Here is a 16,462-nt window from a genome sequence, read left to right as displayed (position 1 = left end):
CTGGAGCAGGCAGATAAATGGACGGATAGATGCTCGTGATTATTTGTGTGGAGCAGCCTGGGCCCGAGGCTTGACCAGACGTGTGTCCTGTGGTTTCTTTAGGGACGCTACCTCTCACTTGTGCGGGGTGTTTATGCTTGTGTCTGTGGTTGACTGCCTGTCTGCATTTGTATGTCCACCGCCACCGCACACACTCCTGTCTATTCTTTGTGTATTCGTGTGTCTGTGTGTGAGGTGTCCTCGGGGGCTCCTTTAACTCAGTCAGCATCAGCTCTTATACCTGAGGGAGCTGATGGTGGAGCGGCACGCGCGCTACCCTGCCCACCCAACACCAGAAGCTGCTAATGAGCTACTGTTGTACACTCTTATGAAATATAATTGCATTATGGTGTGTAAATAAAGCCGGGGCATGTTGTCACAGCATATGCTCCCCGGCTGGCCAAACAGGAACAACAAGCTGGGGGAGGAGGGAGGTTAGGGGCAGGAGCAGAAAGAGGAGGAAGGCTCCAGGGAGCGGCTGAAGCGCGGTTTTTGGAGCACAGGAGAGCTGATTAGCTTTGCTGTGGAAGATGACAGTTGATAGTTGTCTTTGTGCTATAAGAAACTCCATTGTGGACAGTATTACCAAATAGTATTTCATTTTAATTATTATTCATGTGTGAAACAGAACACTATTGGAGGTAGACACTCAGATATTCAACAGGCACAATCTCAGATTTCCCAAACAGCCTGAGCAACAGTAAGAGAACATAAAGTACCATTAAAAAAAAAAACATTTGGCTCTTTTTAACATGCTGAAATTCTACTTGGCAACCTTCTGAGCTCCACCAGGCTATAGGGAACAGGGTGAGACGCAGGGCAACTAATTCAATAACATTCTCAGGACAAGACGATCCTTTAATTAATGTGAGGCAACGGTTCTGCTATCAGACTCTGGGAGCAACTTCTTGGCTTGTCTTTCATACTTGTTTGGATAGTGTGTCGTCATCGTCATGACTGCCAGTGTTACTGTTGAATCTCTGGTTTAAATTTACTATAAACAGAGAGCCAGTGTTGATTTTTTATAGTTACACTTTAATTGAATCTAAATTTTTACTTGTATTCCAAGGGACTTTGTATAAGCTTGCTGGCTTCCTTCCTTTGCTGCACTTAATCAGTTAGTCGTATTATCGTGTGTCTTCTACCATGGTGTTTTAAATGTGCAATCAAATGAACAACTTAAGTAGAAGATGTTTTAGATAGGAAGGTATATATCCACATTTTAATAAATTATCACTTATTTTATAATTTTAGGTCATGACTTTATTCATCTAATAACTATTTTTATGTTTGCTTCCTGTCACAGTATCACTTGTGCTGACTCTGCTGCCAACAAACTACTGTTTTCATAATATAGGAATCCTTACTTTGATATAATGTCTTGAAAAATATTTGGTACTATTTTTGACTTAACAGCAGCAAAAAATTGACATCGAGGGCATACAAGTTAAAAATTTGAATTAAAAGATAATATTACAAAGCTATAACTTAACAATGTAGACTTTTCTTTTGACCAAAAGACTGTAGTAAACATCCACAATGAGAGAGCAAGATAGCGTGTGTTGATACTGTAGAAAGTATATTATATATTTAGAACAGCGATCCCTGACTTAAAACGAATGCATGCCAGGGGCGCAAAGTGGAGCCTACTTCCTACCCCCCTACGTCTGCCCCCCTTTGCTCAGACAGCACTTACCTTCAAACTCGGCCTTTATTATGCTCTCAGCTACACACCTGTAGAGTTTTCTGACTGCATCTTGCACGGTTGTGACGCAGTTGCGGTGACAAAATCTGTCTGTAGACAAACAGACAGAGAGTCAGATATATAAACACCTGGCACAGTACCCACAACAGTTTCTGTGGTAGTTCCTGCCACAATAGGTGTCTCCGGGACCACATTTTGCCATGATGACACACGTACACAAGTTGAAAACAAGTACCAGCCGTCGCGATGTGGTAATAAAAATACAGACATTTTGTGATGCTAATAGGCCTGAAAAAAAGAATCAGTCATGCAGCATCAGTAATGACAGCTGCACCCCACCAGCACCTGTATGTAAACATCTCTGTCTTCACATAACACACTCACTATTTTATCCAGAAAATATGATTATACTTTATGTTGGTCCTTTTATTTTCTTGATTCATTTTCATGTATTAGTTAGTATTCATGGAATAGAGTACGCATCTTTTTGTGAAGTGAGAAAATCTCAGTCCTTGGCTTGTATTTGCAGCTTCTTCACTTGCACTTGTCCTGTGTGATCACGAAATAAGTTATGATCCTGATGTTACCTCTGTCCTCTGCAACCAAAGAAGTCCACCTTTAAACAATTAATAGAAATCTAGACTTTTCTCTAGTGATTATGAGGAGTTAATAGTTGTCAATCTGCTGTACTGACCAAATACACTGGATTTTCTCCACCCCTTCTTGCAGGCAATCCGCTTGTCATTGGAGCAGGCCCTACCGCCAGAGCCCGAGGAGGATTCAGGAGAGCAAATCAGCAAACTGCGAATCCGCACACCAAGTGGCGAGTTTCTGGAAAGGCGTTTCCTGGGCAGCTGTAAGCTTCAGGTCCTCTTCGACTTTGTGGCCTCCAAGGGATACCCCTTTGAAGAGTTCAAGCTCCTCACCACCTTCCCTCGTAGAAATGTGAGTTGTATATCTTACTTTCTTACTTACAAAGCCAGCAGTACAAGTGCTTTAAAGAAGTATTTCACTGCTGGAAAGATGGTATTTTCATGAAACTGGGCTGACAATGCAGTAGAAAGACACAGATACTTTTGAAAATTGGTGCCACATGACCTGAGAAATCATCAGAAAAGAACTGTGGCATTTGCTTTTGCTCAAGAGGCAGAAAACATTCAGTTGCCAGATTGCACTGGGCCGATAAAAGCTCCTGCTGGTGGGTGAGTTAATGGGAGCTTTTGACACAGGAAACAATATGGCTGCCGGCTGGTAACTAACTAACTCAAATAACAGTTAAACAGTTAACTAAAAATATGTTTCTGAAAACATTTGAGGCGAGAAAATGGCAAGGCTGTAACAGAATCTTGGTTCACACTTGATCATTTTATCATTTGATACAATACAGGAAACAGTATGGCACCCACTTCCAGTTCACAAAGTCTCTTATTACAGCTAAACAGTACACTAAAATGTTTCTGAAGACATTTTAGGTGAGAAATAGCAATAATAATAACAATACAGTAACATGATTTTGGTTTATATGTGATTGACAGTTTGATCTGAGTTTGGTCTGCGTTTGTGAGAGAGACAGAGGAGCGGCTCTATCTCTCAGTCCGCATTTATACTCTTTGTGTACGTGTGGTGGGCATAGAAAATCCAAAGTACAATCTGTAGCTCAAGTGACAACTCAAGTGCCAGCGAAAATCGTCCGGTTGATGCGACCTCTGGCTGATTTGAGCTGAGAGATGAGCAGGAAGACTGGCCGCTGGTAAGATGGAGGGAAGTTTACCACAGTTCATTTTCACATTATTGTGATTCAAAGCTGGTTGAACATCGAAAAAGTATCTGTTTAAAAGACCAACACATAAAAGCTGATAAATTCACAAGTAGAGAGCAAAAGATGTCTTACTTGGAAGGAAGTTGAACCATGCTATTTTCCAGTGTCTGTCTTTGTGCTGTCTTTCATAACAGTTCTCTGCCCACACAAACAAGTACTAAATTCGTCCTCACTGCAGAAGAGTAGCAGCGGGTTACGAAGTGGTCTCGGCCACAGCTAACATCTCTGCTGGAGAGATCTACAGCTGTAATTGGCTCTTCCGTTTGGGCCTGGGCTGAACCTCAGGCGATGGCTGTTCGTGGAGAAGCAGCAGGGACAATAGTAAAGACAATCTGTTGTGGCTGATTGATGATTTAGTTTTTTCTTGCTTTTTATCGTCGTCATTTAATTGTTTGTGCGCTGCAGCACCACTGATGTGTTGCTGTTTTTGTTTACTCGTACCTGTGATGAAGCAAGTTAAGCCTGCTGTTTATCCGTCCACCTGCACATACGTATTATTCAGTGAATATTAATTAGTATCGGCCCATTGTGAACACAGTACACTATGACTGTGTTAGGATACAGTTGTCAGCACTAACAGTAGTATTCTCTATGGCTCTTCTGCTGACGCCCGGCAGCACTCAGCCATCTTCATCTAGTCATTAGGGGGCTCGGTCGCCGCGCTCTGTGGTAGAGAGCTAATGAGCGCTGTTTTAACTACCAGTTTAATTAGCCATGCTGCTGGAAACAAAAATGGGATTTCCATTAATCAAGAGAGGAGTGCATGTGGAGGGGTGGGTGGTGGTGGTGGTTGTATAGAGGTGTGTGTGTATGTGTGTGTGTAGGCTTGCCCAGGCAGTGTGCCATCGTAGTCTGTAGAGACCGCCGGGGCACAAACACCTCAAACTAACACACACATTAACGCGTAGCTCACACTCTTCATTTCGTCACAATCACACACTTCAACACATGCACAAATATTTTCAAGCAAACACATGCCCCGCTCACAACTTTGTCACTTAAAGGATTCACAGTTGTCTCTTTATAATCAAGAGTAAACATGTGTTTGAGACAGAGATAAAGATGTGTCTGCATCGCAGATGAAATTCCGGCAAAAACAGGATGGGAGGATTAGAGGGGTAGAGAAGCGAGGCGAGGATGGTGACTGCAGAACTAGTCGAAAAAGAGAACAGAGAAGACAAAAGCTTAAACAAAGAAAAGATTTAATCAGAGAAACAGTCTGAAAGAGAAAAGGATAGAGAAGACAAGTGGGGAAGATATTAAAAAGAAGAAGATGGGAGATAATTCCAGAAAACAGAAAGGCGAGAGATTTGGGGAAAGAGAGGAGAGAAGCAGCTCAGTGGTAGTGCCAGTATGAGGCTGTGAACACAGGCCCCTGTCTAATCCTGCAGCTCTGTGTTGTAATTAAATGAGAGGGAGCATAGAAAGCCTCCATCCCGTCCAGACGCTCTCACTGTTGCTCTGCCAGATCAGAGGATAGAGGATAGACCACTATTGCATTTGTAATACTGCACAACTGTTGAAACCTTCTTTCTCTTTTCTAGTTTTCAGCAGCTTTGTGCAGTGTCACTCTTTCTTTTGCTATTTCCCTCCTCGTCAGCCTGCTTTATTTCATTTACATACATTCAGCTGCAACCCGTCTCCTCTCGAGTTGTGCTGAATATTTTTTGGCTGGAACTAAACAGCATCACTGACCAGGAAAAATGGCTGCGTTGTCAATTAGTAATCTGATAACAGTTTTATTCCCATTTATAAATAAACTTTTGACAATTTGAGATAAAACACCAGAGACAGATGATGCCTTTGATTCAGGATTTCTTCGCCGATAAGTGTCTATTAGTCTCCAATTTTTGGACTCAGTCTCTTCCCCAACATTTGGTATCAGTGGCTTATCTCTTCAGCACTACAGCAGGCCTTACACTGGCATCATTTGTACTAGGCTTAGCCGTGCTCAGGGAACTAACCCTTTCTCCGTTTCTATGACTGTCAGCGAGTTTGAGGAAGGAGGGGGAGACTTTTAGTGTTTCAGTTTTCAGCTTTCCATTCAAGAATTTCCTCCTTTTTCTTTGATACTTGTTGAGCACAAACCACTGTTGAAAGGCCTGAGGTCTTCTTCCTTCAGCTTGCGGTGAACATGTTTAGACTGCCGGTATAATAATCGGCAGTCGGCTCTTCCTGCCTGGCAGCACATAGACACCCAAACACTGTCCAACCAGCGTATTATTTTTCTCACTGTGATACTGTACTCTATTTCACCTTCTCTTAATCCTTCTTCCAGCTCTGTCAGTGAATTCGCCCCAATGATTCTCAGAAAAAACCTGAGATTCAGGACAAATAAACAGTGGCACAGAAGAAGCTGTGCATTGCACTGAAATAGATTTTACATCTGTTATACTGGTGTGTTTTGTTTTTCTTGTCCTGCTATCACCAAAGAATCATATTCACAGGAAGAGCTACGGCGGTTTATTTTAAAAGCAGTTTCACTCAAAGTTGCTTCCGCGGGACTGTTCTTATAATATTCTCTCCCCACATAACACAAACCTGCGGCTTCATAGAGCTGCGTGGCGCTCTGCTTCATCTCTGAGACTTGAATTTGAAATGTGGCTTTATCTTAGGCCACGTATACAGGCTAGTATCTCCCTGATCTCTTAAAGTCCCCTCCGCTCAAAAATATGTTTTGCTTAATGTTGCTTCACTTGGATGTTTGAGCTTCACTGTGCAGGAAGAGTTTGATTCCAGACGGCTGTTTAAGATGTGATCGTACAAGATGATTTCATGACATCACAACTAGTTGGAAGCCAGTTGTGGTCCGGTGTGAAACTAAAGAAAACTGAGATGTGGAAACTTGAAACTTCCACTTCACATGTGCTGATAATGAACTTTTTTGTGACGTAGGAGACATCTTGCATCCAGCTGTTGAACTTAAGAAATTAAAAATATTTGCACATTCATACATTCTGGGTAAAGGAGTAGATTTTAATAATTTGTAATATGGTAATTGAACTTTTTATTGTGGAAAAACCACATGAAACACAATTTATTTTTCAAAGCAGAGTATTTTTTACATGCTTTAAAACATGTCCAGAGGGATAGTGTCAAAAGTTGAGTCTTACTCTAAGGATCTCAGCCCCCTCCTCACTCCTTTCCCTTCCAGCTTTCCCTCCCTCTGTCTCCCTTTTCCCTCCTCTTTCCTTCTATCCCTGCCTCTCTACCTCCCTGCTCAATTATACTTTTGTTTTGCCCCCCCACCCCCCTCAGCCTTTGTATCCCTCTCCATGTGCGTGTTCACTCTTCCCCCAAATCCCTTTTTTCACCCTTTAAAAAATACCCTTTAAAATATATTTTTAAGCATAGACTTTTTAGTCTTATGTCTTTATTTTGTATTATTTTGCTTGCGCTCTTCCTTTCTCTTCCTCCCCAGTCCCAGTTTTTCTGTTTTCCCCCCTCAGTCCTACCCCCCGTCCAGCCTGCGCGGTGCATTTCTCCCTTTGAAGTGCCGTATTCTGGTCTGTTCTTTTCTGTTCACGCCCCGGCGCTACGTGCTGTCAACGCTCCTGGCAGCAGATAATGATCTCCCACTGCTTTTGTAATTGGCCAAATAAACACTTGACAACACTACGTTAAAACAGACAAGTTATTTGGTTTTAATTAACATAGTAGGGCCTGTAATGGCTTCATTAAAAATGCGTTATTTCAGCTGCACGTTTGATTATGTTGGAAACGGACATCTTGAGGGCCTGTGTTTATTTTCCCTTTCTTTTCTTTCACGGCGGAGCGTTGCTTAGTGTCGCCTCCTCTGTTATCAGTGTGTTTTATTCATTTGAATCAAGTGACTTACAATTGTGGTATTTATTTTAAACTTCACGTTAAGTGCTAATTATGTGGTTTTGACCGTTGAAATCTGCTGCTTGATAATGCCAAATACACGGGGTTGATATTAGCTGATTATTTTATGTCATACAATTTTTCATAGGAAAATGAAGACAAAATATCAAAGATTGCCGAGAAGCACCATCTGTCTTTTTAATTGCTTCCAGTTTTAGAATTAGGCTTTTTAATGCTGAGCCTCCAGATATTGTATTATCTCTTTAGATTTTGCTTCGTTCAATTTAATTTTTTTTGTTCAGTTTTTATTCTGTTCATTTGTGTGTTTTTAATTAACAACTGGAAAACCTTTTTTTTCCACAAATGCTATTTAGTGAAATGAAAATCTCTGGAAATTAATTTCGTCTTTAAAAATAGTCAGTCCCAAATTTAGCTGATTGATTTGATCTAAATTGGCTGATGAAAATTATATTGACTCAAGGTTAAAAACAAACTGCACAGCAGAGAGCTAGATTGTGTCTGTCTTATGTATGTATGTTATGTATGTATGTATGTATGCATGGCTGTGTAGGCACAGGAGGAGAGAAAATGGCTTAGGCAGAGCAGAGGAAAAACAACAGCTTTGTTTGTTGACAGATGCCTCCATGCTTATGGTCTGTTAATTGGATAACAATGTAAACAATCACCGATGGCGCCCGTCTCCTGTGTCAGTGTGGCATCTTGTTTCCCTACTTTCTTTTTCAGACTCAGATGCTGCTCTCCCCCCGTCGTCTCTCCCTGGTGCACCACGAGCACAAACTCTCATCCCGAATTCACTAAGAGCACACGCACACACTGCTTATATGTAGACCACAGGCACACGTCTGCACAAACACACACGCACACACACCTGCTCCACCCCAAAGCCTCATTTACTCCTACCTGATGCTGTGGTGTCATAACAGCCTGTCGGGTTCATTAGCATGGCAGCCATTTGCGACGCGCTGCTCCTGAGGTGGGAAAAGGAACGCAGCAGCCCTGTTGGTCGTTTTCCCCACCGTTGGGATGGAATATGTTTGCAGCAAACACTCACATATACACACGCTCAAAAAAGACACACACCATTTTACCGCTCCTCATGGCATCTCGCTCCCTGCTGTGCCACGAGGCAGCTGACGAGGTGAGGGGCATAAGGTTGATGTGGCAGCCCCTCCCTGCCCACACCAGGCTTCCAGGGACCCCGCTGAAAAGTCAAGAGTCTTAATGATACGTTGAAATGAGGACAAGGAGATGAAAGACGTGGAGTCAAAGACTGCCGACGCGCACATGGTGTGACATTTCCAAACACCCATGGGTGATGGATAGGTTGTCTGATGCTGATATGTCCTCCTCACCTTCCCCCTATTGTACTTATTTTTTTCTCTTTTCTCACCTTTTTCTCTGAGTCCTTGAAAGCCCTCCAGTTATGCGGATTTTGTAGTTAACACAAGTTTTAATGTGTAGATTGCTAGACCAGAATTATAATATATATTGGGGGGCATATCATCCCCATATGCTCACAATGTCCCCCCAATATATATTGATAAAATATAACTTTAAATAATTGCTTCAACAGTCAACCACGCACCGCCGGTAAAAAAATCATTAGCAAACGTTATTATAATCACAAATAAACATGAAAAAAATTGACATTATTATTACCACAGGTTCTAGTATTACGGTGTACTGCAGTTCTGTGTACGGTTTGTCCAAGTGGTGTTGCCGTACCCCAGCAGGAGCTGTTGCTTGACTGCTGTGGGTAGGTACAGTGTAGTAATGTTTTTTGAGAAAGTAAACACTGCCATTCAGATCAGAAATTATTGGTATTGGCGACCATCATGGCAACTAACACCACTTGTTTGCTGATAATATTTCTGTCATGTTCACTCTGGTGCATTTAGAGTTAGGAGAGAGAGGGAGAGAGAGTATGAGGATGCCGACAGGACAGGGACAGCAGGTGACATGAAGGTAATTGAGTAAGGGAACAAATATTGAAGGTTAAAACTGAATGATGACATCACAACAGTCTAATCCAGATACTCCTGTTGGCCACTGTATGTTTTAAACCTGATATTTACATCTAAACACAGTAAACATGTTAGAAAACACTTGTAGTGCTGGATTGTGGAGTGAGACTGTTTCACCATTTCTGTGTCTGGGATTTTTTTGGGCAGGACTAAAAGCCTGCTTAATGACACACTGGAGCAACCCTTAGCATAAGCCCTGCCCGTCCACTGTAAACATAAATATAAATTACCATTCTGTTGCAGACAGAGAGGAACTAGATTGATTTTTCAGGCAGGTCAGTGTCCTCTGGCTCTGAATTTGATTCTGGCTCTGGTGGCTCAAACATTTATGGGTGTGCAAGTCCAATACAGATACTAGACGGATCATCCAATGTTGTGCTATTAATAAGAGGCTGCAGCTTTCCTGTGAGTGGGCGTGTCTTCAGCACATTCAGCATCTCAGAGGAGAGAATACTGCCTAGCGTTTAATGATTTTAAAATGTAATTTTACATACTTTTATTCAAATTTGGCTTGGTGTTTTATAACACTTTTCTGTGGTGTGACAAACTCAGTACACATATTTATTTTTGCTTTACATGGACATTAAATATTCTTTCAGTTTAGTATTAATAGACATTACCATTAAAAAATAAACAAAAAAGTCCCACCATGTCTAAGTGAATATTTAAGAAATTTACAAGGGCAGGAAATGAGTTTTCAAATTTTGATTTTTTTCCGGGTGAGACCTCCAACATCCGCGTCAGATTTGGTCCCACCCAATGTTTATTTCATGTTTACGGCCATATTATTTCAATTATTCTCAGTGTTTACTCACATCAGTGCTTAAAGTCTCCAACAATGAGTGAACATGGACTCATTTCTTAAAATGTTTTGAGATTGTTCAAAGCACAGATGAGGGTAGGGTCTCTAAAGTTCTTTTATAGAAGTTAAAAAATGAAATGACCAAAATCAAGTTAGATTTGTGTATAGAGCTGGATTTGCACTATTTAAAATACGGGTTTGTTAGGACAATAATAAGACACTTGTCATATAGTCTGCAGGAGGTTAAAGTAAGTTAAGTTCAATTCATTATTTCTACTGGTTCTAGTATTACCACGTACTGCAGTTCTGTGTGTGATTTGTTCAAGTGGTATTGCCGTACCCCAACAGGAGCTGTTGCTTGCCTGCTGTGGGTGGGTGCGGTATGTTATTCATTGTTTCTTAGTGCAATAGGAATTGCCATTCAGATCAGAAATTATTAGTAATCCATTCCTAAGTATCATGGCAAGAAAACACCACTTTTTAACTGGTAATATTTCTGTCATGTTCACTCTGGTGCGTTCAGAGTAAGGAGAGAGAGGGAGAGAGAGCATGAGGATGCCGACAGGGCAGGGACAGCAGGTGACATGGAGGTAATTGAGTAAGGGAACAAATATTGATGGTTTAAGAGGGAATGATGACATCACAACAGTCTTATCTGTTCAGACTCCTGCTGGCCTCCATATGAAACAGGGTTCCCCGTGCATCATCCAACAGCGTGTATCCTCCATATGTGTATTACCATTCTATCTATTGACTAGTTAATCATCATAAAAAGAGTATCCCATGTTGTAGTGAGTATTTAAATATTTTAGAAATGCAGGAAATAAGTTTATTCTGGAGATTTGGTCCTCTGCCCAGTGTTGACTCCATGGCTACAGCCTTGGTAGATTGTGTCAAATAAGAAGCAAACAGAGACTCAATGTTTACATACACAAAATATCCCAGTTTTGCATTTATTCCAAAAATGATAATAAGCTGTTTACATGGCTAATGAAAAAGAATATTTCACTAATATTTGCATTTAGATGCAGCTGTGCATTCTCAAATTGTTGTCGTAACATGTCGTTTATCATGTCTTAATATGGAAAAGTGGGATGGCTATCACTTGTGTTTCATAGTTTTCCACCAGTGGCAGACTTATTTGATTGTGCGAACAAAACCTCCCTCTTTCATTCCTTCAGCCGCCCTCTTGATAAAGTCGGTGATCTGATATTTGTGCATATCCAACAACCTGTTGATATCCAAGTCTTCTATATTGTTTAAAAGTAGGTGTTTTTCTTCTTCCAGCCAGAAATATGGGCTTTTCTTTTGGGCGTGCATCTCTTGCAAATTGTCGGCGAGTTGGTGTGTGTATAATGTATCCATGACAACGCACAGAGCTGACCATAAACAGGCAAGAGGCTGTGTGTGTCTCCAACTGTGGTAAAAACCCAACAGAGAAGCATATTATGAATATGCTGTATACATGTCCAGAGAATGCTCCTAACATCCGAATAATATTCGCATATCCAACATGTCTTAATCGGAAAATGCCCCAGTTGGAAAAAGGTCTAATTCAAAATATCCAAACAGAATATGCTGTTTTTATGACCCGCATCAAATTTTGAATATTGTCATATTTGGAATAACAGTGGAATATTAGTGTGCATGTAAACATACCCAGTGTTTGAGATGTTTTGAGATTCTTCAAAGAACTTTCTTTTGAACTTTAAAGGTGATTTGACCAAAATTAAGTTAGATTGACGTTTGATTTGTGTACAGAGCTGGAACTTTTTAAAATGCTGCATTATTAGGACACTAATACGGCTAGTGAGACACTTGTTATATCATCTGCAGGAGGGGAAAGTTGTGGTTCAGTTCATGGTCAGAGTTCACATTTCATTCCCTACAATAGTCCGTCTCAGACCTATCACTCTGCTTGTTGTGAGGTCGACCTTTATCATGCTAGCCGCCCCCCCCCCCCCCCCCCCCCCCCCCGACCTTCTACAGCAGGTACAGGGAGCTGGTTAATTATCCCACTGTGAGGTTAGAATAGGAGCCCTAATCAGAGGGGCTGACGCAGCAGTCATCAGATAAGCCCTGGACACATCTCGGTGTCACACCACCTCGCCCATTCAGCCCAGGTGTTAGATTGGCCCGATGTAACACAACCCCTCCAGTGATTAGCTCACATAAGCTAAGAGAAAAACATAGGTCAGACCCCCTTCATGTCAGCTAACTCACTCAGCTCCGTTGTGGGTGGCACTGCACTATTCCTCTGCTCTTAGACAATAGCTGTCGTGCAGAGAACTGAACACAGATAAATGTTTCTCTCCTCTACACCATCAGCTCTGTTCCTGTGTGACCTTTGCCCCTGCTGAAATTAGTCATTATTAGCCATCAATAACACATGATCCCTGCTACTCACACACACACACAAACACACACACACACACACACACACACACACACACACACCACACAAAGCTTTTACAACACACACTGTCTCCTGTCTTATAACCTTCATCAGTTTGTTCTGGATTGGAGCCTTTTTAAGAAAACAAACCTGATGGTCCTCTTAGGGAAACGAAGCTGGAGCTGCTCAGATTACTGCCCAGACTTTTTTAAAACACGATGTTAGAATAATACACACTCTCTTACAATCACACACGCACGTTCAATGAACTCAGCAGTAAAGCTACACTGTTCTCCAGTCTGGATGGCAGGGCATATATGGTGAGACAATCATCAAGGGACTTAGTAGTGCAGAATGGCTGAGGCCTTTTCCACACTCAGGGTTCCTGTGGATTCTTAAATAGACTGTAAAGGCATTAATTCCTTAATTTAAAAATAAATCCTTGGCATTAAATATCTTTACTCTTTCAAATGTTTTTTTTAAAGCAAAGACATTGGAAATAGGATTTTTTTTCTTCTGATGTTGCAATGTAAATTCTCAAAATAGTTGGTAACATGTATTTTCTTTTTTTAAATTTAATTTCTCGCATTTATGTCACACCGATCAGAATAGCGAAACCAACAACCACGGATTGTGTTTCTGGCCAGGATGCACGGAGCAGAGACTCCACCATCCGCTAGCTAGCTGTCACTGTACCTGTAACAACATGGGGAAGTGCAAATTCAACAAAAATTGAAACTAATACAAGGCTCAGTGTACTTATGCAACAAGTTTTGTTTGTTTGTTTGTTTGTTTGTTTTTTTAATCTTTTTATTAGGCATAGATGGATAACAGCAAAAGAGAATTACAAGTGCCATTACCCTTTTTTGTAAACAGAACGGGAACAATAAAAATTGTCTCTGCATTAAAAAATAGTCATAAATTATGTTAATATCATTAAATATTTTTCCAAACAAGACAGTACAATAAAACATGTACATCGTCTGGTTGTAAGTAAACCCCAAAGTAAGCTTGGTTAAAGAGAAAGAATGAAAAGTAGATAGATAAAATAATAAAAATCAAACAAAAAATAAATGTAAAACAAATTAATTACTTTAAAAATACATATAAATAAATACAATTAATATTAATAAAATTAATTTAAAAAATAACTTATCAGATGTAGTTAAGTAAAGGCTTAATATATCTGACTGTGAGGAGTTAATTTGGAGTTGTTCAGATGATACCCCAAATACAGCTATAAAAAGGATCCATTTTTATCTAGACTCCTAAAACCTTTGTTAAAGCCATAAAAAAGTCAGTCCAGAATTTCTGTAGTCTGAAGGCAGAAGAACAACATATGGCTCACATTACAAGAAGAGACATGGCATCTGTCACATTGGTGCACAATATTAGGATATATTTTAGATAGTTGCAGTTTGCTGAGATTGACTCTGTGTGATACCTTGAATTGCAGAAGCCGCAGCCTGGCACAAGGAGTAGTTGAGCATATATTATGGACAGCTTTGTCCCACCATTGATCCTTCAACTTTGCCCCAAGCTCATGCTCCCAAGCATTTTTGGTTCTGACAACCGAATGATTATCAAGAGCCATGAGTTTGCAAAAAGTATTTTTTTTCTCCCAAACTCGTCACGATGGGAATCAAGGCAGTGGAATCCTAGATGAAGAGTGAGAAACATAAAATTGCCAATAAATGCCAGGTATTCCCCAGTTCTGTTCTACCCTTGTCTCTGCTACGAGACAAAAAGTCATGTTTTATGTTACAATAAACATTTGGGCAAAACTGTCTCTAACCCTATGTGAATGATGTCAGTTCATTCTTCAGTTTGGATTGTCATAAAATTGATCTTACATTTCATTCCTGGTGGCATTAAAAACAATCTTGAAAAGTCTTAAATCTAGCTTGCCTTAAAGCTTGCCCTAAACCTTAAGATAATATTTGAGTGGTTTAGATATCGGGGTTGAACTGGAGATTTTAAAGCCTAACTGCTTGCGTGGCGTAGTCCTGTGGACTGTAAAGGTTTGTCTAACAGTATTGTTAAGACTGGCGTTTTGGTCCAGTTTGCTGAGCACTTTGGTTAAGATCTCTCTCTGTTTTCAAAAATAGCGGCTCAGTGTGGACGGCCAAAACAGAAGAAAAAAGTAAGGCATTAAGCAGTGAGGAAACAGTTAGTCAATTGATGGATTAGTCCGTTGGCAGAAAATTTAGGCCAACAAATTTGATGATTGTTTTTCTTAAATACAAAACATTTGTTGGTTCCAGATTTGCTGGTTCTATGTCCTCAAATGTGAGGATTTGCTGCTTTTCTCTGTTTTAGATTATTGTAAATTTAATATCATCTGGGTCTAGGGTGTTCGTGGGACTAAACAAGAAAATCCGCCTCAGACCAGATGAATCGATAATGATACGAGTCATTTGTTGCAGCCCTGCTATTAAGCCATTAAATCAGCAATGGTCTGATTTCTTTTCCTTTTTCTTCCCACCACTTTGTGTCTTTCCAGATCACCCAGTTGGATCCAGGGTCGACTCTGCTGGAGGCCAAGTTGTTTCCGCAGGAGACGCTCTTCCTGGAGGCAAAAGAATAGGAACTGGTCCTCTGATAGCTGAGAGGACCGACTGACTGACTGATGAACTGGCTGGACACACACTAGTCACCGAGCATGGGCCCCACCAGTCAGGGCCTACAGTATACACACACACACACACACACACAGACACACACACACACTTACACCCAAAACCAATCCTCTCAGACGTACATAAACACACTGGCATGCACGTCCAGTGACACACAAGTGCAAGTAAGCTTCTCTGCCCTCGGCCTGGTCGTGGCACATGGATGCCTAGTGTACACGTGTTGCACAGAGGAGCAAAGACAGTATCACAAGCACACAGCCAAACATTCACCTCCCCCAAACTCTCTGTCTCTCTCTCTGTCTCTCTCTCTCTCTCTCTCTCTCTCTCTCTACTCTCACACACACATGCTTCACGACTTCACGTTCCCAACTGCTGTGTCATGGTTTTCTCTCACAACACAAACACAACACAGTACGATAACAGCATCGAGAGACTGGGAAGACAAATCTTTGTCGCAGGAAAAAAAAAAAAAAAAAAAAAACATGGACTTGTGCCCCTTCGATTCCACATTCAACACACAAAGGCTGCTTTTTTAGAACATGTTTTTTGTGTTTGAAATCAAAAAAATGCTAAAAAATAAAATAAAATAAACAGCAAGAAGAGATGTTGCCTGGCAGGCGTCTGGGCTGTGTCATCTCCACCTGTATTTCCTCCCTTAACTTTCCCAAACTCCACTTCCCACCCCCGTCCCCACCCTCCCTTGTCCCCTCATCTTCCACCCCTGCACCCCTCCGTCTGCTGTCTGCCGCGGGGGAAAAGACGTGACGGGACACCTGCAGCATCTGCAGTGCCGCCCCTCGGTCTCCACTCCCCCTGGTTTTAACATCCACTGCTCACCAAGCCAACAGATTGCTCAGTTTTCAGTTCTTTTTTCTTTTTCTTTTTTTTCTTGATCCTTTTTAAGTTTGATGCTGTATTAGTTTTAGTTTGATATACATTATATAAAATATATGAATATGAACATCAATTGGTCTCGCCCGGAAATCTGTTGCAACACGTCCTGACACACACAGTTGTCTTTCTAGTCAAATTATTACACATGTGATTTGATTTCTGTAAATTCTTTCAAGGTATGCTAAGATTTGTCATCAAAGGTATATAAATCTTTATTGTAGGGGGTCAAAAGTAAAAAGAAAATCTGATCTTATATAATTTCTTTCAAATCAATATAAGTTGAAGCAAAGAGAAAAAAA

The 16,462-nt window shown here is 40.9% G+C and overlaps 1 protein-coding gene across 2 annotated transcripts in view; it reads left to right on the top strand.

Annotated features, from left to right (window-relative positions):
- Nucleotides 1–16,236, top strand: part of faf1 (Fas (TNFRSF6) associated factor 1) — an 85,704-nt gene extending 69,468 nt beyond the window's left edge. For both annotated transcript variants that reach the window (XM_033622827.2, XM_033622828.2), the window contains 2 exons: nucleotides 2,474–2,689; nucleotides 15,134–16,236. In XM_033622827.2, the coding sequence (XP_033478718.1) occupies nucleotides 2,474–2,689; nucleotides 15,134–15,217 (300 nt within the window). In that variant the 3' untranslated portion in view covers nucleotides 15,218–16,236. The remainder of the gene's footprint in view (nucleotides 1–2,473; nucleotides 2,690–15,133) is intronic.
- Nucleotides 16,237–16,462: the final 226 nt, after the last annotated feature.

The sequence above is a fragment of the Epinephelus lanceolatus genome, chromosome 6 (assembly GCF_041903045.1).
Source record: "Epinephelus lanceolatus isolate andai-2023 chromosome 6, ASM4190304v1, whole genome shotgun sequence".
Lineage (NCBI taxonomy): Eukaryota > Metazoa > Chordata > Actinopteri > Perciformes > Serranidae > Epinephelus > Epinephelus lanceolatus.
The sequence above is the reverse complement of the archived record's forward strand: the minus strand, read 5'-3'. Positions and strand labels throughout refer to the sequence as shown.